The sequence below is a fragment of the Lentinus tigrinus genome, assembly GCF_003813185.1.
Source record: "Lentinus tigrinus ALCF2SS1-7 unplaced genomic scaffold L226scaffold_12, whole genome shotgun sequence".
NCBI classification, from domain to species: domain Eukaryota; kingdom Fungi; phylum Basidiomycota; class Agaricomycetes; order Polyporales; family Polyporaceae; genus Lentinus; species Lentinus tigrinus.
The window spans coordinates 627,699-651,460 of record NW_027137921.1 but is presented as its reverse complement, the minus strand read 5'-3'; the positions used below and the strand labels follow the sequence as shown (position 1 = coordinate 651,460).

The following is a 23,762-nucleotide window of genomic DNA, read 5'->3' as shown; positions in this document are numbered from 1 at the left end:
CCGTGCGGCCGCGAAGTTCACGTGACGAGTTTCTAGAACTGTGCCAGATACTAAGTGGCACCCAACACAACCGTCGTCACAATAGTCGTCGCATAGTCGTAATGTGTAAACTAGGACACCTTCGAATGACACCACTGGCGACTACTTCGCTGGGTAGTCCCCGAAGTCCCAACTGAAGCACTCCTGGAATTGCGCCGGCAGTGTTCACACGTCAGCGTCCTCGTCACAGCGATGCCCATGAATACGTACCACACAGTCCTCCTCCGCAACGGCTTCTGGCACTTCGCGGCCTTCATCAACCGAAGGTGGCCATGGTTCCGCCAGCAGCTTCTCAATGACGTTGACAATCGTGTGCGTACGAATGTCAACGGCCCAGGAGAGGTTCGACACAGTGTCATATATGATAGACTTTCCCAGGTGGCATTTGCTCTCCATCGCATACCCGCCGAGAGCGCATGATGAGAGAACGCCGTTGCAAGTGCCCATCGCGATCGGATCTGCGGTATGATACAGGTGTGTGATATGCTGGTCTGACGGCTGACGAAACACGTGAGTTCAATGCGCATCGAACACAAAGCGCGGCGATGGCCTACTGGAGATGGTAGATGTAGTCGAGCCGCCGCCATCTTCTCACCAGGGGACTCGATGGCAAGAGTCGGTGTACCGAATGTTACTCCTAGCAGGGAAGCGAGTGCGCCGCCGAGCGAGTGGCCAGTCATCCAGATGTTGGCTTCCGGGTATAGGTATGTAAGGTTGTTGTACAAATTCTGTGCGAATACGCAAGGAAGTATAAGGAAGGGATATTGAGAGTGATGCGAGTGACTTACAGTTCCAATAGTGTAAAAAAGACTCTCCTCTATCAGGGCCTCCTCTAGACAATCCTGATCGCACTTCCAGCCTCCACGATAACATCCGCACACGGTTGTCCATGTCCAGTCTACGCGTGCGCAGCAACAGCTAAAGAGCAGGTTATCGTTGAACTTGTCCTTCTTCGCTGTTGGGCCCCCTCCACCGATAAAGGCGGCGGATGTACCCTTTATAGAGAGCACGATCGTAGAATTGTCCGGGGTGGCGAAGACGTGCCCACGAAAGCCGTCATCGTCAGGTTCCCAACCAAACGGATAGCTCTTGATACAGTCGTGAGTATTGGCAAGATCATGATGCTTGCACAGAGGTGCGCGAAGCTATGAGTACTCACGACGTTCCATTGTTCACCCAGCTCGTACCAGCCCTGTTCCCCGGGTGACAGATAGGCATTATTCGTCATCTTCGCGAGAAGTAGTAACGTCTCCCTGTCCTCCGTATCCGGCCCCTCCACCTCTATCTCATCCCAGTCTATCGCCTCGGTCTCCCGGAAGCGCATGGAGCGAACGCGGGCTCTGTCGAACGCGTCGGGCGAGCTCGGGCGGCGCGTCTTGATGCGCCGCGATCGAAGTGCATAGCTCGACAACTCGCTGGTTGCGGAGAGCGCATCCGAACGTTGTACGTCCTTGAAGACGACCCGGGCATCAGAGGAGACAGCATGGAGGTGCCGGAGCTCGAATTGCAGGGACGCTGGTAAAGCCGCAGAAGGATGCTGTTCATTGCGCAGAGAGGCTGCCAGAAAAATCGCAAGCCAGCTGGTCACCGTCGAGAGCAGCATCGAGGGAATTGAACATAACGAGGAAGTTGAGGCTGAGATGCAGAGCTGCGCTGCGCGGTGGCTGAAAGAGGTCCCGGCGCCTCCGTGGTTCGTCATCAGCCCGGTATTTGCCGGCCCACCATGACCAGTACTTCGTCAGAGGTCGCTCAAAGCCTGAGCTTGTACTGCGTTCGAGGATTCAGCGTACGTGCTTACTCTCGAGCTATTTCACAGAATGATATAATACGCTCAGAGGAGTGGACTGGATGTCGGCCATCATGATCTAAGATATACACACACTCCCCGCTGACCTAGTGCTCACTGAGCTGGTGCTAGATGTGCCGGTCAATAGGCCAAGTGGACGCGCAAGCAGGTGAGCAAGTCAAGTTGACGTAGTGTATCCCCACAGAGAATCGTCCCGCGTCAGACGAACAGTTGTGTGGACTGCACAGAAAAGGTGGACAGGGGCCTGCCTACCTACTAGCGCGCCCGCTTGCGGATAGCTTGGCTTCCGCCACTTCTTCTAGATTTCACAACTACCCTCTGCGCCCGTCACCACTATTGGGCAAATAGCATCTACGCACTCTGACTACGATGTCAAAGTATGAAGACCTCGACACGCGACCGACAGAGAAGTTGCTCTACCCCTGTCTGAATTATCTTGGTGTCGCAACTCTCCTAGCGGAGGAGATGCTCCTTGAAGCCGTGCCCGGAGTCCCGCCGGATGCGGAAGAGCTGCAGGAGGCTCGGGAGATCAAACCACAACAATACATCATGCTCGTAACGGACGTACGTTTCAGCTAGCTCTGTCTAGCATGCTATTGCTGACGCTGGAGGCCTTAGCAAATGTGCCTCTCGTTCCAGTTTTCCCCGTGGGTCAGGTTTCGGTGTTTCATCCTTGCCACTGCCCCTCCTGCGGACGATTCCATGAGACGGCTGCCTATAGGCGTCCAAGTCGACCTCAACGGCTCACCGTTCATTCTCAACACCGACCCTCCGCTGCCCATTCGAGGCTGCTACTTCTGGTCAAGTGGCGTCGTCTCCGTGCGGATACAGAAGCCGACTGAACTCTTTGACCACTCGAAAGCAAGCTTCGTTCGCAGCGCCGAAGGGTATGACATGATGGAATACATACTAGCGGGGCGCAGCCCCCCCTCGCCCGTCGGTATGTACCTGTTTTCCGGAGCTACACAATCAGCCTCTGCTAACGCTCAGTCATAGATGTAGAGGATCCGAGCGTTGAAAACGAAGCTTCTGCTGCATCTGAGTATCCGGAGCATCCGGATGCCCTGTTGTTGGCGGTTTTGCTTGGGCAGAAGCTCGGAGAGTCGGACGAGGAAAACCCGCTGGTGAAGTTCTCACTTGACATCCCAAGCAACACCTACTATGGGAACCCAACGGAATTCATCGCTGCGATAGACAAATTGAAGTTGTGAGTTCGCATTCCTACCATCTTGTAGCTTTACTCGTGACAGTGATGGGGTTAGAATTATTCAGAGGGCCCGGCAACGCTATGGGTCGACTCCAAACGCGGTGCGTCGTTGTATGTATCCTTGTATACATAGAGCTATCTGACACCCTGCGTCGTCGCGTACTAGGCTACTCCATAGCGCTCACCAAGATAATTATACGGTTACTCAAGCTGATGATGGCGCAGCACTGTGGCAGCGCTCTTTTGCGTTGATGAACTTGAACTTGGGTGAACCGGTGACGGTTCGTTCCCAATTGAGTGTAGGACAGATTTGTCTCAAGTATATGCACGGCCGTCGAGTTATTGTGGTCAATTGGAGCTACTAGGTGTCTTCGTCCGAAGACGAGGCGTATCTACTATTTAGGAGGGATTGTGAAGTAAGAAGCTTGTACTTGAGTAAGTTACTGGTAAACTTAGGAGGTAAGCAATGAGTAAGCTTTCTTTTCGAGCTCCGAAAGGGAATCAATGGGTGATGGCGCCCGGAGCAGTGCGATCACAAGTTGACTTGTTCACGAATCACCGACTCCCCTCTGCCATCGTTTCAGACATCTTGCTCTTTCCTCTCACTATCTCTGCTCTCGCCGGCGAGGGCGACCCGCCTTGACAGTGCATTTTACGCGTGCGTGCAAAGACCTAGCCATCTAGAACGCCAATGTACGCACCAATCCCACCCTGATCGACGCGCCATCTCACATCGTGATTGACTCGCCCGCAGGCCGCTGCCCGACGAACGTCCACGTCAGAGTGTTGCCAACCTCATCGGACGTTTCGAACAGCAGAACAAGAAGCAGGCCGCGGCTGCAAGTGCCCCGCCCCGTTCGTCCAGCGTTACATCGCAGCATACCGGAGATGCCGCGAAGGAGGAATTGAAGGAGAAGCGGGAATGGCCTCCGAGGCCAAAGCCAGCGGCGGCGAGCGTATTTGAGCCCAAGCCTGAGGTGGCGACCAAGTCCCCAGACCCCCCAGCCCCCGCAGTGCTGCCTGAACCCGTTCCTGAGCCTCCCACCCAGGCTGCGGCGGAGGAGAAGCCTGCAGAGCCCGCACCAGTCTCTCCAGTGTCCTCTTCCGATAAGATTGCTTCGCCTACGCCTCCTCCTTCCTCGCCTCCGAAGAAGGCCGTACCTGTTCCTAAAGCGGCTGCTTCACGCCCGTCTACGACATCCACACGTACCCCCGCTACGCCCTCCAAGACCCAGACTCGCGAAGGCCGACCAAGTACAGCTGGCGCAAAGCCTGCCAGCCGTACCCCCGCCAAGTCGCCACCCACCTCCTTCCACCCCAGCATGTCCACGGCATCCATCTCTTCTGTGAAGACTGCTGGCACAGCTAAGCCCACACCTCCCCGGTCCAGACCAGCTTCCCGTGCGTCGGTCACGCCTTCCCGCCCGAAGACACCCTCGGCTTCGCGGCCGAAGACGCCATCGCACACCACGTCCCCCAAGCCCAAGGGTACGCCGGCCGGGCTGTTCGCGCCCACCGCCGCGTCCCTAGCTCGCGCACGAAATGCAGATGCGAGCCCAGCAGCTCCTGCGCGCAAGCCGACCGCGACGAAGGAGACGCTCGAGCGGTTGAGCAAGCCGACTGCCGCCAGCATGTCGAAGGCGCGTCAGCCGACGATGCCCACGCCTGCCCCAGCGAAGACGACCCCAGCGAAGAGCACTGCGGCGACACGCGGAGCTGCGCCCGCTGCTCGTGGGGGCGCCACGATCAAGCCACGCGTGGGTCTTGCAGGAGCGAAACTCAAGGATGGGAAGGCAAAGGCCATGCCTGCCACCGCGCCTGGGGTCGTCGCCGCTAAGGCGGCTCAAGAGCGTGAACACCACGACGAGGAGTCTGCGCCACAAGAGATTCCCTCTGATGCGTCTGCAAGTCACGAACATGAAGGCTCTGGCGGCAGTCTTGTTGACGAGCCAGAGCACGTTGAGCACCACGACGAGCCGGAGGAGATGATCGAGGGCGAAGGTCATGACGTTCACCACCACGAAGACGCGTCTCATGAGGAGTTGGGACAGTCATCCGAGGAGCACCCAGTTGAGGAACATGTCGCTGAGCCAGAGGATATCGCGCATGAAGAATCAACCGAGGCCGAGGCCGAGCAACACCAACACTCCCCAGTCGAAGTCGAAGCCGATGATGCTGCTCCGGAGGCCGAAGTCCATACCACCGACGATATACCCGCTGCCTCTGCCTTTGTAGAAGCCGAGCCCGAGCCCGAGCCTGAGGCCGAAGTCGAGGCCGAAGTTGTCGTCTCAGAAGCCGAGCCGGAGGCGGATTCGACCCATAGTGAGGGCGAGACCCACGTCGACACCGAGTCCGACACCGTCGCGGGATCTGTCGTTGCGGACAAGAGCAGCAACGATATCGAGGACATGGTCGCGTTCCTCGAGGCCGCGCCTGCGAAGCCGCGCCCCACAAGCGTGGTCGTTCCCGACGACGTCGAGGTCGCTGATATTCCTGACGAGGACTGAAGGTTGACGTGCTGGAGGGGGAGGGATGGATTATGATAACGGAATGGCGCAGATTTCGGATGAGGTGGGTAGCATGCATCACACTTCCGTCTGGTAGCCACAACAACAACGCGATGTACAATGGATAGCAGTGGACCGTTTTTTGTTCTTTGGGCTTTCTTTCTTATATTATCATTACCGACGACCATCGTTGCTCATTCTCTCAACTTACAGATCAGCACTACTCTCTCTCCCCTCCCCGTACTCTCCGTACGCTTCCGTGCTCAGAGTCCTACGCTCACACCTCCCGACGACCGACCCGACCCGACCTGACCTTGTCACCTCTTGCTATCTGTTATGTCCGATACGTATACGTATATTTCTATCACGCCTGCTCTCGTTTCCACTACAAGCTTTCCTTACGAGTAACTATACAGAACTCTCTCTCTCCCTCTCTGAACCTCTTGCCTTGTCCATTGATCTCTCCTCGGTGCTCGGTGCTCAGTGCATAGTTCAGATCTCAGGTCTCAGAGTCCAGACGCGATACGCTACTAGTCCGAAATACGGCTATAGTACCAGTTATCTCAAATCTACCAGAGTCAAGAGCAGCTGCATCGTATCATGTATGCGATTTTTTCCGCGGATACTGGCGAGTAGGTACGTCGACCCGCGGCCGGCCCTGGCACATACAGGCATGAGTCCCCGGCCCAATCCCGATGAGGCATCCCTGTCTGATGAGGCGGTTTACTCCCCCTCTGGACGTTCCCGGACGTCCGAGGGTCACTGCTTTTCTATATTACTCTGATTCCGACACCGCGTAGCATAGTTTATGTTGTATTGTGTCCGACATGGGGCTCGGCCCTAACGGGACAATAAACAGATTTAGAAGAAGAAGAAGGCGGCGGTTTACTAAATTAAGGGATGAAGCGGCCGCGTAAGTAACAACGCCGGTGCGTCAGTGAGGGCAACGTGTTGCATTCGGAGCACAGAGCGTCGGAGGGCTCGCATAGTAAGCTACAGTCGCGTTCAAAGTCGAGAACAAGAAAGCAGGACATGACACGACATGACGTCACTGGCGCTTAAACGAGCGCTCCCAGTATCCAACCTGCCTAATCGGGTAATGCTTCATCGGACGGGATGCCTGTATATCAGGACCCGGCTGGGCGAGAAAGTGCACGGGTGGACGCGACAAGGGACTCGAGCGTGCTCGGGGAGCGTCCCAGCTTGCGGTGAATGTGCGACGCGTCCGAGCCTCCTGCTATTATACCACTAGCCATGGGGATGCACAAGCGGTGACGGCCATCGCCACGGCTTCTGCAAGGCATTCAGTGTACGCTTGCGCTGTCCCATGGCCAAATTCCACCTGCCGTCTGGGCCCTGGCTGCGACTGTGGTTCTCTCAATCCGGCATCACAGACGCTCCTGGACGTCCTTTCTCCCATGCAGCAGAGGCGCAGCATTGCTCCACCACCATCACCACCACCGGGTCAAGTCTACTACGGGGCCCCCAAACAGCGGTACGATCAGAGGAAACCATGGCCGACGACCGTCATTACCAAGTTCATAGCTCGTAACCTTGTCCACGCTGACGTCGACGCCGCCAGTACTTACACCACGCACCGTGCACACCAGTGCCCGCAAACGTCAAGAACACCCACCAGCTGTGCTCAAAGGACTCGACACCAAGCATGCATGCATGCAATTATGGTATATGTATATTTTGCGTTCTGGCCTACGTAGCAATACGTGCCAGAGAACGAACAGACTGTGATCCGTATGATACATGCGTACAAGTACATACACGATGACAACGAAAGCCGACGATTACCAGCTGGTAGTACATGGTACACTGAGGAAAGTAGGAGGGAAGGAGGGTAGGTAGGTAGGTAGGTACAAAGGAGGACACAGTCCGGAGGAAAGGTTGGAAGGAGACGAACGAAAGGAGAAGCAACGCATACTACACTCGTACATGACGGCAAACCAATGCCACGATGGTTCGATCCGAATTTTTTCTGCCGCAGGTCGATCGACATTTCTGGGGGACGACGCGGGCGACGGAAGCGACCGCATCGGACCCGCTGCCTCCGCCATCCGGGTACGATCCCCAGCGCTCGCCGAAACCAAAGGGCTCGCGCGCGTGGACAGAGACATACTCGGGTGGACGAGCATAGAGAGCCGGCATACCGCCGAGCGAAACAGCGGCGGGTGCAGGAACGCCACAGCCGATCAACAGCGCATTAAGGCCGCCAGCCCGTGAGCGTTTTGGTGATAGCTCGATGAGACCGCACACGGGCGGGCGGCGTGCTTTAGGGTTAGGTTGTAGGCGAATGAATGTACGGGAGGCGGCGATAGATCTCAAAGGAGGGTGGGAAGAAGGCTCGCCTGACTCGTCTAGTTGAACCCGTCGAAATGCCCCTTTAGGATGCGCTCGCCCATTGGGGAAGGAGCCCTGGGCGGGCGAGGGGTGCCAGGGGCCATAGTGTTCGACCTCCGAGCCTTACGGGTAGGACCCGCAGCAGCAGCCGCGTTAGACTTCATGCCGGGGGGCGTCGTGCTACGCTGCGCCTGTGCCGTGGCATTCACGGGCTTCGGGACCGGCATTGGCGGCTATACAAGAGTACGGACCGACGTGAGCACAAGGTTTCGTCGACAGACAGGAAACTGAGACTTACCCTAGCCATATTCCCGCCCAAGGAGAGGCGGCGAAGAAGACCGGCAGCGCGGTCTTGCTGCTGACCGGACACGGGCGGAACTGAAGAGACGGGAGGTTGGGCGAAACGATCCTGGCCGGGCCATGCGGCCGCGCTCGCGCGACGGGCATGGCCATTTCGCGCAGTCGGTTTGTCAGTCTCGACGGCTTCCTCATCTGAGAGGGATCAAAGGGAGTCAGCGCGCGCATGTGATTGAGTCGCGTGCAGACCCACCATCGAAGAGACCGGGGCCGCCCATGCCCCGGCGGAAGGGGAAGGTCGCGTTGGACGAGGACTTGGGAGACTGGCTGAGGAAGTAGGAGAGGATGGGGGAGGTGGACGGACTGATGGGCGCGACGCGGGGTAAGGTGCCTGTGATGGGGGTTTGAAGAGGGGACGCGGGGGAGTTTGATCCCGAGTCAGACGAGGAGTCTGAGCCTGAGAGGGACTGGGAGCGGCGGCGGTCTCTGATGGGGATGGGGAGCGAGTGTGGGACGTTGTTGTTGTCGTTGGCCATGGGAGCAGTGAGTGCAAACAATAAATGTATTCTGTGGTTCAAGGATGGGAGGAGCGTAAGAAGAGAAGAGCCGCGGACAGGGTGGGATTATATTGCGGACTCGGGGAGCGTTACAGACTCCGATCGAATGGACCCTGAGTGACCGAATTCTGCTCCAGTGTTCGGCAGCGTCCGTCGGTGCAAGTCCAGCTTCTCCTCGACGCAACGTCCATCACGCTCCTCGTCCCTGCGTCCCCGCTGTGTCCCACCGTGGAGACCGTGCAGGAAAGGGCCCAACGTTGCCCACCGCGTCCCCTTGCCCCGCATCACATGAACCGCACTCCCCAGTCTGCGCATCCGGTGCCCCTTTCTGCCCCCCGTTCTCAGCCAAGTGCACGCCTCGTGATGGCTCTCTGATCTCCTCGTCCATCATGCCACCCCGACCAAGCAGCTCGCGCCCGGGTGCACGGCGACCAAGACTTTCCTGGCCTCGCGTCCGTGCCGTGATCGCAAGCTTAATCCCTCTTGGGATTCGGATGCAAACACGGTCGCAATAGGTAAGCGACGTTATACCGTATGGCCCTCCTCCTGATTGTTGCTCTCCCTCCGCAGCCTCGACCGTCGGGAGCGCTCTCGCCGCCCGCTCTTCTCATCGTCGACTTGGTTTCCCTGCCGTGCTCTCTCGCGACCGTCTTCCTCGTCCGCGGTGCGCGTCGGCCTCCATGGTACGATGTCGCGTCGATAAGCCCCGGATGCTTGGTAACCCACCTCGACCCTGCTCACATGTCCTTGGAGCGCGTCACCCACCGCGGTTCTGCATTCATTCCCCGAAGCTTGTTGCCGCACCAGCACCCATTCTCGCGCGCCAGCTATCCTCGTTGCGGAGAGCCCTAGGCTGCTTTCGGACGGCCCTTTCCATTGTCTCCCCCCGGCTCCGGCTGCGTGTCCCGCTCGACGCGCACAGTCTGCCTCTGCCTCTGCCGACACCCTACGCATAGACTCACGCAACATACTTCCTTTGTCACCTGGGGCAGTGCGGATATTCGACGCAGAACCGTGCTCGTCTCGCCCGTTCTACCGCCGTCCCTCCGGCGATGGCTTCGATGCCTCCATCTTGCTCGACACCTCCCTCTGCTGCCGCATGCTCTGGGGTTCCGTCTCACGCACGCTTCGCTATGTGAGTCTTGGCCGTCGAATCTTCCCGAAATCTCTGCTCTTCTCTGAACGTTGCTCTGCTGCGTACTGCGACCGGACGCCGTGCTCCTCCTTGCACTGCCCATTGCCCTAGAGAGACGGCACGACGACGCGTGGAAGTCAAGATTCAAGCTCAAGATCAGCCGACGAGTATCTGTTCACAAGAATGGCTCTCTCACATCGACCGGATGCAGGATTGCCGCAACACGAGTCCCGAGGACTTATGCCTTAGGCCTTAGGATGCGCGCGGAGACAACCGATCTGCGCTCTACGCTCACGGCCCACCGTAATCCTAATCCTCCGCAAACCGTGTACCAGGAGCGCGGTAGCTTCAGGAACCTTGAGCCTGTACGAGCGGCGAAGCGGTACTTACTGTGAAAGGGTTTGATAGCTGCCCAAAATATCAACGTCCACGTTTGGCGGGCCCCCTATCCTCTATCTGACTGAGACCCTATAGACAAGAGAAGACAGATCAGGCACTCCGCTCGAGCCGCCTGTCTAGTTGTCCCCTGTTCGGCAGGTCTGCGTCATGCTAAGCTTCAGGTCACACGCATACAACCTGAGGTCAGTGCCCCTCCGAAAATGCCGGGGCCGTAAGACGGGGAAAGCTTTAATCATTATGTGAGTCGATCGCTTCTTCCGCAGCTGAAAGCCTCCTCCATAGGGACCCGCCGGGTGGCCGGCGCAGCAGACATACATACATACGTATATATTTTTGTCTTGCCTCGTTGTCTGCGATCGCTGGGGACCGGGTGCGCCACGGTCGGACCCGCAAGTGTCGCACTGAGACCTGCCCATGCCTTCCCGGAGAAGAGAACTTGAACATGTCGATGGATGAGGGCAGGCCTGCCTGTGCGGTCGTACGTGTGGGTTCGTGTCCACCCGAGTATCAAGGCCTCAAGGCGTGCTTCATCCGTGTTGACGCTCGCCCGAGAGCTCGGACGATGGTACGGTACGTACCGCATATATAGGTATTGCCCTTTGCGGCACGAAACCTTGTACGTCGATGTGCAGTCTGTAATATACTGAGTGTACTCGTACGTACTGTATGCAGGGCATGTCTCACTTTGCTATGGAGGTGAACCGGTGAAAACCATGCCAGACAGCAGGCAGCAGTGCAGCTGCATTCCGTCTAACACCGGGACACTAAGGTGTCCGTGTCCGTCGATATCAAGCTTAAGGTTTGTGGTCCAAAGACGGCGACTCGGATATGGTGTCATGGCGAGCAGCCTCCTGGCAGTACTGGTACCAGTCTCATACGATCTCTTCTCAAAGTTGCACACGTAAAACCCCCGAATCGGCTCATGAGCACGTTGCAGACTCGGATATAGCGAGCGGCGAGCTTCAGAGTTTCGACCCACTGGCACTAGAACCGGGTAGCCCGTCCTCATTATTGACCAGACAGCTGGCCCGAGCAGCGCCGTGAGACTCGGAGGTGCGCGGTGATTGAAGCTGAAGGCTTGGTCGTCGTAAGGAGCGCGGGCGAGAACAGGACGGTTGAGAAGGAAGGGGTCGTAGGGTCGGCCGGTCTCGCAAGGACGTGTGCACAGTCAGGCCCACCCAAATCGGACCAGTACCACAAATCATCTTCATTTGGCCTAGTGGGGCGACTCGCCTGGGAGCCTCGGCAAAGGAAGTCGCACGATTCGATGTGTGGCGAAGTGCTCGCACGGCCCCGAGTTCGTGATTCTGAAGGAAGTTGTTTTGAGAAGTCGTAAACAAGCGTTTTTCTCGCATGGCCAAAGAGAGAGGTTGGTATCGGCGTAGGTGTACTTGGTGTGAGTATCATGATCATGATCGTGACCGTGTTCATCTTCATGGCGCAGCGTCCGCAAACGCCTCGCGCTTGGCTTCCGCCAGAATGAACTCTCCGCACTCCTTCCGGCTCTTCTCGACGTCCACAAAGTAGAGGAAGCCCGTGCTTAGCGCACCCCTGTGAGAGGAGAAACAGAAGCAATCAGTCAGGAGATGTCTGGGTAGAATGAGACTTCGCGGGCAGAGAGATGGAGATGCTCGGAAGTAAAACCCAATATGCAAGGAAGAGCATAGACGCACAGTGTGAAGAGGAACACGAATGGATAGTTGTCGTTATTCCCGGACGCGGTGATGATCGCGGAGGAGACGAGCGGGCCGATGAATGCGGACGTCTTCCCGACCACGGAGAAGAGCGCGAAGAACAGGAACCTGCAAAGGAACGCACACGTTCATCAGTCATTTGGCAAGTCCGTGCTGTGTGAAGCTGGATGTGCAGTGCTGTGCGTACATCTGTGGCAGAGGGGAGACCTCGCTGATCATGGTCTGACTGTACGCATACCAGGGGCAGACCATCAGGCCATAGTACGCCTGGTACAACCTGCGCAGAATTCAGTATGATCGGCGCGACGGGCAACAATGAGTCGTACCATATTTCCCAAACATGCTTGAAACCGAACTTATCGGTGTGGATGCCAATGAGTCCCCAGATGGTAAGTACCAAAATCCAGAACACGTTGAAGCAGAGCATCTGAAACAACAGAACTCAAGCAATTGAGCGTCCTCCGATCTCACAGAACCCCTGCGATGGAACGTACCGTTTTCGTCGAGATCTTCCAGCGCTTCTGCACGAGCCAGAACAGACTGTCCGCGGCGGAGGGTTCAGGGTTAGCCTCAAGCATGCGGCCAGCACGTTCCCCGCGGAGAGAGGGACTGATAGTGATACGAAGCGCAGACGTACTAGATCCCAAGGCCCTGCGTCACAATCCCCACGATCAAAAGCAGAGTAAGCTGCAACGTCGAGTATGACACCACGCTGGCGTAATGCAGTGTGTTCCCGGGTCAGCACTAGAGCCCTTCTGCACCCACGCGGGAACGAGTTCGCGCACCTGTTTTGCAGCGTTCCTATTACGGTACTAGAGGGAATGTGATACCAGTTAGCCAGATTACGGCGCTCTGCGCCCTGGGGGTCGGATGTAGGGCTCGCGGAGTTGATCGACTCACACTGTCGTGTTCAGGACGTCGCCCCTGTGTGTGATGAGGGTTACTACTGTGACCGAAACAGGCCAGAGCAGGCGAGACGGAGAGTGACGTACATGAGGAAGTAGAAGATCAGGTACAAAAAGGTCTGTTTGAGCCTCATGCACTCGCGGAACGCCACGAAGGTCTGCTTGAAGCCGATCGTGAGCATCGACGCGCCTAGAGGTAAGGCGAGGCCAGGGCGTCGCTTCTCGAGGAAGAACCACGGCAGCGCGCACAACACTTCAGCCGGACGGCGTGAGCGAGTTGACCCTCGGAGGTAGTTGAGAGACTCACACCATACACCGCCAGCGAAGGCGATAAGGACGCTGAAGGCCTTTGTGTTGTTTTCGGTGCTCTCGTCGGACTTGAGCCCCTTGAGGATACCAACCATGATTGCGAGGATGATGATCTCGCCGGCGGAGCAGACGGCAAACGAGACATTTGAGATCCTGTTTCGTTCCAGAGACTCATAGTTGGCATGCTCCTCAATGCTGTGTAATTGCCATGGTAAGTACTGCTCGAGGTCTCATGAAGGTAATTCACTCACGTTTTCTCTCCAGCATCGACCCGAGCCGCTGATTCTTGCACCTCCGGCAGGTCCCGGGCCAGGCCTGGAAAGGCTGCCGTCCAGAAGGTAAGCGCGCACTGATCGATGTTCAGTATTAATCATGAGACGCGACATGAGTTCGAGCTGAACCGAACCTACTTGGTAGGTAATCACTGTTGATGGCGGAATTGTTTACAACGGTCACGCAACATGAGGTAGAGTGAGTACTCACAACCAAGCATGTACAAAGCAACGCCTGCCTCCCACTTTGATGCGTCCTCGACACCGAGCCATGCGAACGAGACGGCGACCGCAAAGATGGTAAAGAATATGGTGATGTTTGGTCTGGGGGACAGTATGTTCTTTCAAACACGGCTAGAAACACTGAAGAACATATACATACCTCCATGTCCCATAATCTGCCCATGCTCCGACCATGAGCAAGACAACCGCTTGTAGCGCAAAGCTGATGCCGTTGGTGAGTAGCACAATCGAATTCACTGGGGTTAACGCGGTCACGATGTCAGCACAAGTGTGACAGGCTATACATCGAAGCACACTGCACCATCGCGGACCCGACCGAGGTAGGGCAGGACACAATCGGTGTCTGCGCCGCACGGAGCGGTGAATGGTGGCTGGCTGGGATCGTATCCGGCCAAGAAGAGGAGGTTCTGGAACTGCGAAGGACCGAAGTTGAATCCGGAGAGGCCGTTGTTGCCCTGCGCATATGCATCCGGTCCCGGTCAGTGTTTGCTTGCCGCGCGATCGCGACAAATAGCGATAGTAATAATCTCGTGCTCACGATGTAATAGACATAGAAGGCCCAGAGCTCGATCCGAGTGGTGGTCCACTGCTGGGATCCCGAGTCTTCTTCCCGCACGGTGATGTCTTCGGCGACCTTCTCTTTCTCGGACATGGTTCAGGACGTCGCCCACGGCCTGCGCGAACGCCGTATTTTTGCACCAGCGTCCGAACTGTCACCCATATGGCAATGCATGGCTGGAGAACGAGGGTGCTTAGTGCTAAGAGATAACAGTTCATGCGAGATTGGGGCCCCAAAAAGGGCACGATAAGGGGGGTTGCCGTAACTTGAGATTATGGGTTGAATATGCAAATTCCGATTTCTTCCGGCGAGCGGCGACGTCGTGCACCCGCGTCTGCTCGCCGTTCCACACATCCCCGACACCACGTCGGTCTCGCCGCTACGCTACACTAGTCGCGCATGTTGCGTGCTCTCCCCGTCTCGAGGGCGGTAGGCGCACCTTCGGGCAGGGCTGCCGTTCGGGTCGTCCGTCGCGTGAGTCCCGCCCTTGTACGCTACGTCTACTCCGTGCCCTGACCCTCCTCCGTACAGCGGTTCGCGACCGAGCCGCCCCCAGCGCCGCCCAAGAAAAAGAAAAGCATCGTACGGAGGCTTGTTTTCTACACCACCGCGGGTGTCTCGACTTTCTACGTCGGCAGCGCCTTCGTCTCGTTCCAGGTCCCCCAGTACCGCGAGTTCTTCGTCGAGAACGTCCCTCTAGGCGCGTCCTTCCTCCAGTATGCTGAAGACCACGAATGGGACAACCTCACTGTGAACGATGTCATCGAGTCTGGCAAGAACGTTGTGGTCGTCTCGAAGGAGTTCTTCGACAGCGTGGTGGCCAAGTTCAACGGGGAGGGTGCGAAGGAGGCGTTTGAGAAGACGAAGGAGAGGGTGAAGTCCATCACCGAGAATGCTAGGACGACGGTAGAGCGGAGTGAAGCCAAGGTCTACGACAAGGGCTCGAAAGCTGCTGCCATCGCTAAGCACCAGTCCATGCAGTTTTCTGAAGGTGTGGAGGACCTCGTCCGCAAGGCAGAGGCAGCACTTGCAGACAAGCCCATCGACGTGCTTCCCGAAGCTACGACCACCCCTGCGCAGCCCCATCCTTCTCCCCCGGACACTATCCCCCCTCGCACAAACGAGGAGGAGTCTGCGCGTCGTGAACCGAACGTCTACGATGCGCCGCTTCCTGTTGGCTTCGAGCCTCCTCCCGGCTACTCGCGTCCAAAACCTCCGCCGAAACCCAAACAGGAGTCCAAGTCGGAGCCCGCGAAGTCTGAGTCCACGTCCCCATCTCCGCCGCCTCCTGAACCCCTTCCGCTCATTGCCCCCGCTGTGTCTGCATTCGTCGCGTCTGAGCCTGTCATTGCTCAGCTCGCGACCGTGATTGACGACCTCGCTTCCTACCTCAACACCAACCCTGCTGCCGCGGAGAAGGCACGCGACATCCTTGACACGGCCAAGATTGACCTCACGCAGCTTGCTGCACGCATCGACGACATCAAGGCCGCTGAGGCGAAGAAGCTTGAGGCGTCGCTTGACGAGCAGGCACGCGAGTGCATGCAGTCGTTGTTGGAGCTCGAGATGCAGGCGCAGGACAAGCTCGACAGCCAGGAGGAGAGCTTCCGCAAGTTCTTTGAGCAGGAGCGCGCGAAGATGATCCAGGACTACCGTCAGAAGCTCGAGCTCGAGCTCCAGACCCAGAGCGAGATCATCAACGAGCGGTACGTGTGTACACTTGCATGCACAAGGGATATGTTTGCTTACGCGCGTGACGCATAGCCTGAGGACTGAGGTCATCGCGCAGGGTATCGAGCTCCAGCGCCGTTGGATTCGCGAGATCAAGATGCGCGTCGAGCAGGAGCGTGGTGGCCGCCTTGCCAAGCTCGACGAGATTGCGACGAACCTCAAGCGTCTTGAGCGTGTCGCGCTGGACAACTCGGCCTACCTCGACGAGAACATCCGCGTGCACGCGCTGTGGTCCGCTCTCCGTGCCGTCCACCACGCCGTGGACTCACAAGAGCGCAAACCCTTCCGCGAGGAGCTGCGTGTTCTTCGTCACGTCGCTGCGGCGCGCGAAGACCCCATTGTCGCTGCTGCCCTCGAGACGCTCGAGGAGTCGGACGTGCCTGACATCGGTGTCGAGCCTCTGGCTGATCTGACGAACTGGTTCACGTCTTCGGTTGCGCCCCGTGTCTCAAGCGTTGCGCTGGTCCCTGACCAGAATGCTGGCGTTCTGTCGTACTTGGCGTCCAACCTGTTCTCGTCTTTCCGCTTCCAGAGACATGGCCTTGTACCTGGTTCGGATGTGCTCAGCGTGTTGGCGCGGGCTGAGTACTACCTGAACGAGAAGGACTTGGACAGTGCCGCGCGCGAGCTCAACCAGCTCAAGGGCCCTGCAAAGGTACTGCTCACTGACTGGTTGGAGGCTGCTCGCAAGCGGCTGGAGGTGCTCCAGGCATTACAGGTATGCCGTACCGTTTTCGTCGATTCTCCATGACTGAACTCCTTTCTCTAGGTCGTTGAGACAGAGGCCACCCTTGCATCGCTCCTGGTGGTACAGGACTAGACTCTACGTAGTTAATAGCTTACTAGATTACAGCACTGGACACCGTACAAGCATGCTCGCTTTGCAATTCCAGCTATCCTTGTGAAATCAAGAAATAATGGGTATGATAGATGCTACAATCCCTCCAGATGGAATCCGCTGTTCGGGTATCCTCCCGCAGGTGGCGACACCGACGGGGGTGGGCTAACTCCCACAACGGCAGCTCCAAGCCCGCCCATCAGCGCGCACTCGCAGATGACCTGCGCTCGCCTCACGACGGTCTGCACGTTCTCTGTCGAGACTCCGTTGGGACCTGGGGGGCCCCGCGAGACCTTGACCAGTCCGGGGAAGACTGTTGCGCCCACGCGGTCCAGCTCTCCTCTCTCCGTCTTATGGCAACGCTTGACGAGCTCAATCTGGCGCGGGTTCATCGTGCTCGCGACGTCGGGCACGAACGCACGGTAGAACGCGTCGACAGTGCCGCCCGAGCTCGAGGGTGCGCCGTGCAGCATGCGCGAGAACTCGTACGCGGCTTCGAGGACGGCGTAGATGCCGCCGCTCGGCGTGTTCTTCTCGCAAGTCTCAAGCGCGAGGATCTTGGCGAGGTTGCCCATGTTCTCGGATAGGAAGAAGAGGGACATGTCCATTGAACAGGACTCAACGGCTGCGGTGAAGGTCTGACGCCGCCAGACTGCTGCAACCGTCGGGTCTCCTGCATTGTATGATGGTTAAATAATGCTTGCATCGCGCGAGAGGATGCACGTACGAGCGAAGATGTGCTCGTGGATACGTGTGAGCTGAATGTTCGCTTCGGGGGAGTCGGTTACGATCAGGCAGTTGATGATGCCCTCCGCGATGGTTTTTGAGACGGCGTGGCGGAGCAGACTCTGGATCTGGATACCGGTAGGACTGGGTGCATTGGGACCAAGCTCGGGCGGATCGTCATCGAAGACGTCCGTGAGTGCAGCGTGTCGAATGACATTCAGCGGTGCAGGGGGTGTACGGGTAACGTCCGCGGCCCATCGGTTGATCTGCCTCTCCAGTGCTGAAGCAGCGTTCTGGTCGTCCTGTTCATACAACGATCGTTCTGTGTGAAACGCGAGGACGCACCTTGATAGAGAAATCATCTATAGAGTTGCCGCCGAGCTTGCTCACTCCCAGATGGCGATTCTGGTTCGTGCCCTCGAGCAGTGCGATCCGATCTTTGAGTAGCGCGACCTGCTTCTCCTGCTCCTGCAGCTGACCCCGTTGTTCCTCTACTTTCTCGTGTGCAATACGCTAGAATCAAGGTCTCAGAACGCGCTTGAGAAGACCCTACTAGTTAAGAGACACTCACGAAGTTAGTCAGAGCATACCTGTATTGCTCTCCTGAAACCACATCTGGCTGTCCTTGGTACGCCATTTGTCTGTGGCTACGATAGGGCTTGGAAGTTATCCAGGGGTATAATAGTCAGAGAGCAGCAGCGACTGAGGGAAAGGACGTGGTTGCGAGGGGTGCATGGCAGTAATGAGGCGTTCGACAGAAGACATGATTGTCACCCCGCACACACAGCCGCCGCCTTATTGCCAACAGTCGCCTGCACTGCTTGAGGCAGGCATATTGATCGTCTTGGCTAATATCCGACCCTCGACGGCGACAAGCAATTCAGTAAGCAGAGCGCATCAGCGCAGCCCAAAGCTGGGGCTGAACATGGACCGGGGATGGTCGATGGTCGCCCAGCATCGATCAGTATGGTTAATGTATGAACAGCAGCCCGTACAACCACGGCGCTGTCTATTATTCCCAGTGCAAGTACATACTACGAACCAAGCAAGATATGTCCTAAAAATACATCCAGAGACCTGAAACTGTGAGAATACTTTTTAGACGACGAACGCGTTGATCATGGAGGCTCCGAAGCTGCTTGGTATACTCTCTTGTCGGCACTCGCGCGGCACATATCTCTGAACGCCCCTCCAGGCTTGCGGAGGAGAACCTGAGGAGAGTCGAACTCCACGATCTCTCCGGAGCGCAGGACCAAAATGCGATCGTAGTCCAGGACCGTCTTAAGACGGTGAGCGATGGTGATGACGATCGCACCTGCGAACTCCTCACGAATTGTGCGCTGGATCTGTAGCGCAGACGGTGAGACGACGCCGAACGATGATCATGCTTAATTAACCTCACCTGGTCATCAAGTTCTGTGTCAATCTGCGACGTCGCTTCATCCAGGATGACCAAATTGCTGCGCCGCAGGATAGCTCGGGCCATCGCGACCAGTTGCCGCTCACCCGCGCTCAGGGAGCCGGTCTGGCTTATGGGCATGTCGAGTGAGATCTCATGGGCGCCCTGAGAGCGCTGCAGGGATCCCTTGAGGATGGTGGTGAGGTGACAGCGCTCGAGCACGTCCCAGCACTCCTGGTCCGTATGTTCGTTGAAGGGGTCCAGATTGCTGCGTAGGGTCCCAGAGAACAGGGACACGTCCTGACTGATAATTGTCTATGAACAATGACGATGAGACATCGTTTTCGCAAATGCAGTCCGCGGAAGCATGAGTACTCACTATGCGACTCCTGAGGTCCTCGAGCCCGATCGTAGCGATGTCTATCCCATCGATACTACAGACCGACCGTTAGTACAGAAGATACTTGCACGAGGAGTATACGTACATGATGTGACCTCCACTCGGCTCAATGATCCTAAGGAGAGACATCACGAGCGTGGACTTTCCTGATCCCGTCCTCCCAACCTTACGGCAGCCGATATGATCAGTCATTCGCACACTCACTTAACTTAGATCAGTACTCACCACTCCGACCTTCTCTGTTGGTTTGACATAAAACGAGACGTTCTTGAGGACGGCAGGGAGGTGTGGAGCGTACTTGACAACAAGGTCCTGCACGATGAGCTCGCCATTGCTGGACGGCCAAGCCGCTGGTGGACGCTTCTCCTGAATTACCGCGGGGGCCTCCTGCGGAACGTCGAGGTACTCGATGATACGCTCCACCGAGTTGAAGTCCAGCTCAACCTGCGCGAGCACGCGGACGAGCTGTCTCGAGGCTTCTGCGAAGATGCCGGCCTGTACGATGACAAGTGCCGCATGCCCGGACGACACCGAGCTGCCGAGGGCGAACAACGTGGTCATGAACACCACCAGGGATCCAAGGCCTGCCCGAAATATCAGTAACACGGCGGGGAGACAGCCTCACGCAAAAAGGAAACTAACAGTCGTATCTCCAGTTCAGCCACCCGGCGATGAGCCACTGCCACGCCTCGTCAGTCACGCACGCACGAAAATATATTGAGGAAGAGGGACAAACGAACATAGACATGGTCGAACGACTGGAACTTATCCACGCGCTGGTAGAACCTGTCCTGGTACCGCTCCTCCATGCCAAACGCCCGGACGTGCGGCAGCCCGCGCAGGAGCTCGTCGAAGCCCGCAAAGGCCGGCGAGAGCGACACAGACTCGAGGCGGCGTAGGTCGCGCGACGCGCGTACGTACGACGGCGCGAGGCGGATGTACAGCCATGCGATGAACAGCGCGAAGGGCGCGAAGGAGGGCACGATAGAGACGACGACGAAGAACGAGATGACGAAATTCATCGTGCCAGACAGGGCGGCGCTTGCCGAGGACTGCAGTGCATGGTCAACTGTGTTGATATCGGAGGTGAAGCGGTTGAGGATGCGACCGATGGGGGTGATGTCGAAGAATCGCGAAGGAGCACGAGAGAGACGTTGTAGCATCGCGATGAAGAGAGACCGGGAGGCTCGCAAGCTCGCGTAATACCCGAGAGAGATGTACAGCAGTACCACAAGAGCACCAGAGAGCGAGATGTACAAGTAGATCATGAGCCATGGCTTGACGTTCTCGTCGGGCGGAGGGAGGCCGTCCAGGATGCCGTGTACTTGTATACCGCTGAGCTCGGTTACGGGACCGCCTTTCTCATATGCTTCGCCCCATCTCGCCAGGAAGAACTGTGCATCGTCTATGAGCCTTTATGTTGCGGATTATTTATCCATCACGCTTACCTGGAAACCAATGTTGATGACGCGAAGCATGAGCATCAGTGTGAACGTCAGTATCCAGCAGATAATTCCGGCGGCGCGGATATAAGTCCAGTAGGTGCGGAGGGAGACACGTCCCTCCGCACGGGACTCCTCATCGATCAATTTGCCAGCCCTCGTGTTGTCGTTGTGAGGCGTGGACCGCCCTTTGCCCTTATCGTTCGAATGAATACTCGGCGCCCTTGACTTGCCCAGGTCAATCTCATGCTCCACATCTGTCGTCGTGGCCGAGGAGGTTTCCGTGGTGTCTTCTACGGCAGTATCTTCTGCCTCCACGAGTTTCTCCAACTCATTACGTTCACGAAGATCAGCTGTCGAGCCGTTGCGCAAGACTGCACCGGACGAGAGCTCAACGAGGTGAGCAGCAATGGGTAAGCAAAGGTTGATGTGATGAGTGACCAGGATGATGGTGCGGTTGCGGGCGAGATCGCCCGAGAACGCCTTCTTTACCAGGTGGGCTGCAGTGTGGAGGTCTACCGCGGCCAGCCTGTGAGACGTTAGCGCAAGGGCAGAGGCGCAGGTATGCAGGCGACGTACGGATCGTCAAGGAGGATAACCTACAATCATACAGTCAGATGACACACACAGTTCAGGATCAACGATATGCGCACCTTCGCTGGAGAGTACAAAGCACGAGCGAGAGCGATCCGAGCGCGCTGGCCACCCGAGAGCGTGATCCCCTTCTCTCCGATCTCTAGTGGGACGCAATCAGACCTTCCTCCAGACACCCATCGCAGAAAACGAACCTGTCATATCGCCAGCAGGGAAGATCTCGAAGTCCTTCTCCAGGGCACAAGCGTCCACGACAGCCCGATATCGCAGCTCATCATAACCATACCCGGAGTTGAAGATGATGTTGTCCCGAACGGTGGCATGTTCCAGCCACGGGTTCTGTGCGCAGTAGGCCACCTGGTGCCCAGCTTTGCTGAGCAGAACGCGGCCTGACGTGCAATGCATCTCTACGGGACACATGACCAATAAGCATTCAGCCACTATGTCAATGACAACTAAGATTTGGACTCAGACACGTACCTCCGAGCATCGCGACGAGCAATGCGCTCTTCCCTGACCCGGTCGGGCCGCTTACCAGTGACAACCTCCCAGGCGGGAACCTGATGTCAAGCGGACCTAGCGTGAATCTTGACGGGGCGTCCTCTGTCGCAATATCCCATTCGAACTTGGCGTTCTCGAACCCAACCTCCGCCTCGTTGGACGAGCTTGGCTGGCCGTCCCTCTTGAGTGACGTCGCCCAGTCCGGTACCTCTGGCTCGTCAAGGAACTTCTCGATACGCTGCATGCTGACATATGCTGCAAGGCCGGTATGGATCAACAACAAAGAACATGCTTGCTTGAGTGAGCCGAAGAGACTCACCATGGAGCATAGCGCGGACCTGGTCAGGTAGTTCCATCATGGGCCCTTGGAGGTAAGAGAACAGCGCGATCGCCGTGAACGCGACCGCAACAGTCAGCCGCTCCTTCGCCACGACGGTGTAGCAGACGAACGTCGTGAGGGCGGTCGCCGAGGGCATCCAGCTCCAGATAAAGCCGATGAAGACGTCCACGACATTGGACTTGACCCGCCAACGGAGCTCGTTGTCTCGTGCCTGTTGCACTCGTTCGCTCCATCGGAACTCTGCAATTCAGAACATCAACGCATAAGCAGAGCTTGAGTCCAAAAGAACGAAAGACTAGTCACCCCAGCCGTAGAACTTGAGGAACCGGATGTTCTGGAAGAGCTCGTTGACCGTGTTCATGCGTCGATCGGAAGCCTTCCAGGTTTGGCGCATGAGCTGTATGCATACTGGTCGTCAGATCCTGTCCTTCCCCTCCACGCGGATCGCCACGTACGTAGATGTCGTAGTTCGCTAGCGGCCAGTTGAGCAAGTATACGACGATTGTCACGATCACAGCAGCGAAGGCGCTCCAACCGAGTATGCTGTATGTATGCGACGCTCAGTGAACTCTACGGGTCAAAGAAAACACAGGCGCAGTAGAAGACTGACCGATAGAGGTAGATCAACGCGATGGTCAAGCGGACAGGTGCCAAAAAGAACCCAGAGAACTGCCAGAAGCGATATGCCACGGCGTATGCGTCGCCTCTGCAGTTCGTTAATCGACGATACATCGCAGTCGTCGAGATGGACTTACTGCATGAGGTTGACGATCTTTCCAAGGTCGGCGTTGCCCTCATCGTCGTCCGTGTCATCCTCTGGCTTCTTCGTGCTCTTCCCGCTGAAATCCCGTCGCTTCAACGCTCTACGATCAACAGCACATCAGCGACATTTCACCGCAAAATGGCAAAATCTCACTTGTAGTGCAGCGCGCAGAACAGCTGGCCTCTGGTGCGTTCGTAACATCGCCGTGTGAACCATAACCTGTTGACGTCCACTTGCGCGAATGAAAGGTTGGCGACGAAGCCAACGACTGCGAAGAAGTATGCGGTGCTCTTGGCGTTTGGCGCAGGGTCCGAGAGTGCTTGCAGGATCCGCTGCAGAGCGTAAGGAGGTACGAAGCCTATAAGTCCGATGTCTTAGCATCACGTTCGTATCGCAGAGAGCATCCGACACTCACCGATAGTTGCGCTCCAGGTGTTTAGTACGACATCCAGAATTAGGTCGAGAGAACTCGATCGGATTAAGTAACGTAACAGAGAATGTTCGGGGTGCCTGTGAGGTCATAAGCTTCTCATACACTCGCAGAACAAAATTTGAGGCCTACTCCGAGGTATATTGTAGGTACTTCGTGAAGAGATTCTTGTGGGTGAAGAACGGGGACAGAGTCCACACGTCTTCGTCATTGACTCGGCGTGAGTTTGACACCTTGAAGAGCGGTTCCACGAAGGAGAACGTCCACCAGGACCACAGGTTCGCACTGTCCTCCGGCATAGTGAATTCGTTGGACG

At 57.0% G+C, this 23,762-nt stretch overlaps 11 protein-coding genes across 11 annotated transcripts; 4 read left to right on the top strand and 7 right to left on the bottom strand.

Annotated features, from left to right (window-relative positions):
- Nucleotides 1-141: 141 nt before the first annotated feature.
- L226DRAFT_462870 (alpha/beta-hydrolase) lies at nucleotides 142-1,642 on the bottom strand (the record flags this gene model as incomplete). The annotated part of the gene is made up of 5 exons (XM_067675746.1): nucleotides 142-183; nucleotides 250-537; nucleotides 594-767; nucleotides 828-1,127; nucleotides 1,199-1,642. 5 exons carry the CDS (start codon nucleotides 1,640-1,642, stop codon nucleotides 142-144), a joined length of 1,248 nt encoding a protein of 415 aa, XP_067535521.1.
- Nucleotides 1,643-1,906: 264 nt separating this feature from the next.
- L226DRAFT_535162 (uncharacterized protein) lies at nucleotides 1,907-3,461 on the top strand. The gene is made up of 5 exons (XM_067680846.1): nucleotides 1,907-2,410; nucleotides 2,465-2,786; nucleotides 2,843-3,053; nucleotides 3,109-3,154; nucleotides 3,220-3,461. The coding sequence occupies exons 1-5, from the start codon at nucleotides 2,216-2,218 to the stop codon at nucleotides 3,229-3,231; spliced, it is 786 nt and encodes a 261-aa protein (XP_067535520.1). The 5' UTR covers nucleotides 1,907-2,215; the 3' UTR covers nucleotides 3,232-3,461.
- Nucleotides 3,462-3,612: 151 nt separating this feature from the next.
- Nucleotides 3,613-5,896, top strand: L226DRAFT_69419 (uncharacterized protein). The gene is made up of 3 exons (XM_067687168.1): nucleotides 3,613-3,746; nucleotides 3,808-5,624; nucleotides 5,692-5,896. Coding segments are annotated over exons 1-2 (1,755 nt in total). The 5' UTR covers nucleotides 3,613-3,744; the 3' UTR covers nucleotides 5,561-5,624; nucleotides 5,692-5,896.
- Nucleotides 5,897-7,037: 1,141 nt separating this feature from the next.
- L226DRAFT_69385 (uncharacterized protein) lies at nucleotides 7,038-7,766 on the bottom strand. Its single transcript, XM_067687167.1, has one exon. It carries the CDS (start codon nucleotides 7,569-7,571, stop codon nucleotides 7,206-7,208), a length of 366 nt encoding a protein of 121 aa, XP_067535518.1. The 5' UTR covers nucleotides 7,572-7,766; the 3' UTR covers nucleotides 7,038-7,205.
- A 163-nt stretch (nucleotides 7,767-7,929) lies between these two features.
- On the bottom strand, nucleotides 7,930-8,745 carry L226DRAFT_571191 (uncharacterized protein; the record flags this gene model as incomplete). Its single annotated transcript, XM_067684521.1, has 3 exons — nucleotides 7,930-8,145; nucleotides 8,211-8,404; nucleotides 8,463-8,745. The coding sequence occupies 3 exons, from the start codon at nucleotides 8,743-8,745 to the stop codon at nucleotides 7,930-7,932; spliced, it is 693 nt and encodes a 230-aa protein (XP_067535517.1).
- Nucleotides 8,746-8,768: 23 nt separating this feature from the next.
- On the bottom strand, nucleotides 8,769-9,246 carry L226DRAFT_535160 (uncharacterized protein). The gene has a single exon (XM_067680845.1). It carries the CDS (start codon nucleotides 9,049-9,051, stop codon nucleotides 8,833-8,835), a length of 219 nt encoding a protein of 72 aa, XP_067535516.1. The 5' UTR covers nucleotides 9,052-9,246; the 3' UTR covers nucleotides 8,769-8,832.
- On the top strand, nucleotides 9,247-9,876 carry L226DRAFT_535159 (uncharacterized protein). Its single transcript, XM_067680844.1, has one exon. The coding sequence runs from the start codon at nucleotides 9,301-9,303 to the stop codon at nucleotides 9,616-9,618; it is 318 nt and encodes a 105-aa protein (XP_067535515.1). The 5' UTR covers nucleotides 9,247-9,300; the 3' UTR covers nucleotides 9,619-9,876.
- A 1,564-nt stretch (nucleotides 9,877-11,440) lies between these two features.
- L226DRAFT_535157 (MFS general substrate transporter) lies at nucleotides 11,441-14,386 on the bottom strand. The gene is made up of 16 exons (XM_067680843.1): nucleotides 14,262-14,386; nucleotides 14,025-14,178; nucleotides 13,863-13,959; nucleotides 13,692-13,804; nucleotides 13,619-13,632; nucleotides 13,460-13,557; nucleotides 13,207-13,403; nucleotides 12,987-13,152; nucleotides 12,895-12,918; nucleotides 12,780-12,806; nucleotides 12,632-12,706; nucleotides 12,489-12,534; nucleotides 12,321-12,421; nucleotides 12,182-12,271; nucleotides 11,974-12,102; nucleotides 11,441-11,851 (listed from the first exon to the last, which is right to left on the bottom strand). The coding sequence occupies exons 1-16, from the start codon at nucleotides 14,373-14,375 to the stop codon at nucleotides 11,734-11,736; spliced, it is 1,563 nt and encodes a 520-aa protein (XP_067535514.1). The 5' UTR covers nucleotides 14,376-14,386; the 3' UTR covers nucleotides 11,441-11,733.
- A 209-nt stretch (nucleotides 14,387-14,595) lies between these two features.
- L226DRAFT_508560 (uncharacterized protein) lies at nucleotides 14,596-17,130 on the top strand. The gene is made up of 4 exons (XM_067678180.1): nucleotides 14,596-14,756; nucleotides 14,814-15,988; nucleotides 16,047-16,731; nucleotides 16,783-17,130. The coding sequence occupies exons 1-4, from the start codon at nucleotides 14,682-14,684 to the stop codon at nucleotides 16,831-16,833; spliced, it is 1,986 nt and encodes a 661-aa protein (XP_067535513.1). The 5' UTR covers nucleotides 14,596-14,681; the 3' UTR covers nucleotides 16,834-17,130.
- On the bottom strand, nucleotides 16,856-18,325 carry L226DRAFT_69347 (uncharacterized protein). The gene is made up of 4 exons (XM_067687166.1): nucleotides 18,149-18,325; nucleotides 17,923-18,090; nucleotides 17,579-17,870; nucleotides 16,856-17,524 (listed from the first exon to the last, which is right to left on the bottom strand). Exons 1-4 carry the CDS (start codon nucleotides 18,212-18,214, stop codon nucleotides 16,947-16,949), a joined length of 1,104 nt encoding a protein of 367 aa, XP_067535512.1. The 5' UTR covers nucleotides 18,215-18,325; the 3' UTR covers nucleotides 16,856-16,946.
- Nucleotides 18,326-18,695: 370 nt separating this feature from the next.
- L226DRAFT_463316 (P-loop containing nucleoside triphosphate hydrolase protein) lies at nucleotides 18,696-23,745 on the bottom strand (the record flags this gene model as incomplete). Its single annotated transcript, XM_067675782.1, has 20 exons — nucleotides 18,696-18,923; nucleotides 18,980-19,291; nucleotides 19,356-19,410; nucleotides 19,462-19,541; nucleotides 19,602-19,960; nucleotides 20,019-20,055; nucleotides 20,117-20,770; nucleotides 20,825-21,347; nucleotides 21,398-21,417; nucleotides 21,472-21,554; nucleotides 21,607-21,819; nucleotides 21,893-22,168; nucleotides 22,233-22,493; nucleotides 22,557-22,650; nucleotides 22,709-22,796; nucleotides 22,864-22,959; nucleotides 23,009-23,116; nucleotides 23,170-23,374; nucleotides 23,432-23,526; nucleotides 23,579-23,745. The coding sequence occupies 20 exons, from the start codon at nucleotides 23,743-23,745 to the stop codon at nucleotides 18,696-18,698; spliced, it is 3,954 nt and encodes a 1,317-aa protein (XP_067535511.1).
- Nucleotides 23,746-23,762: the final 17 nt, after the last annotated feature.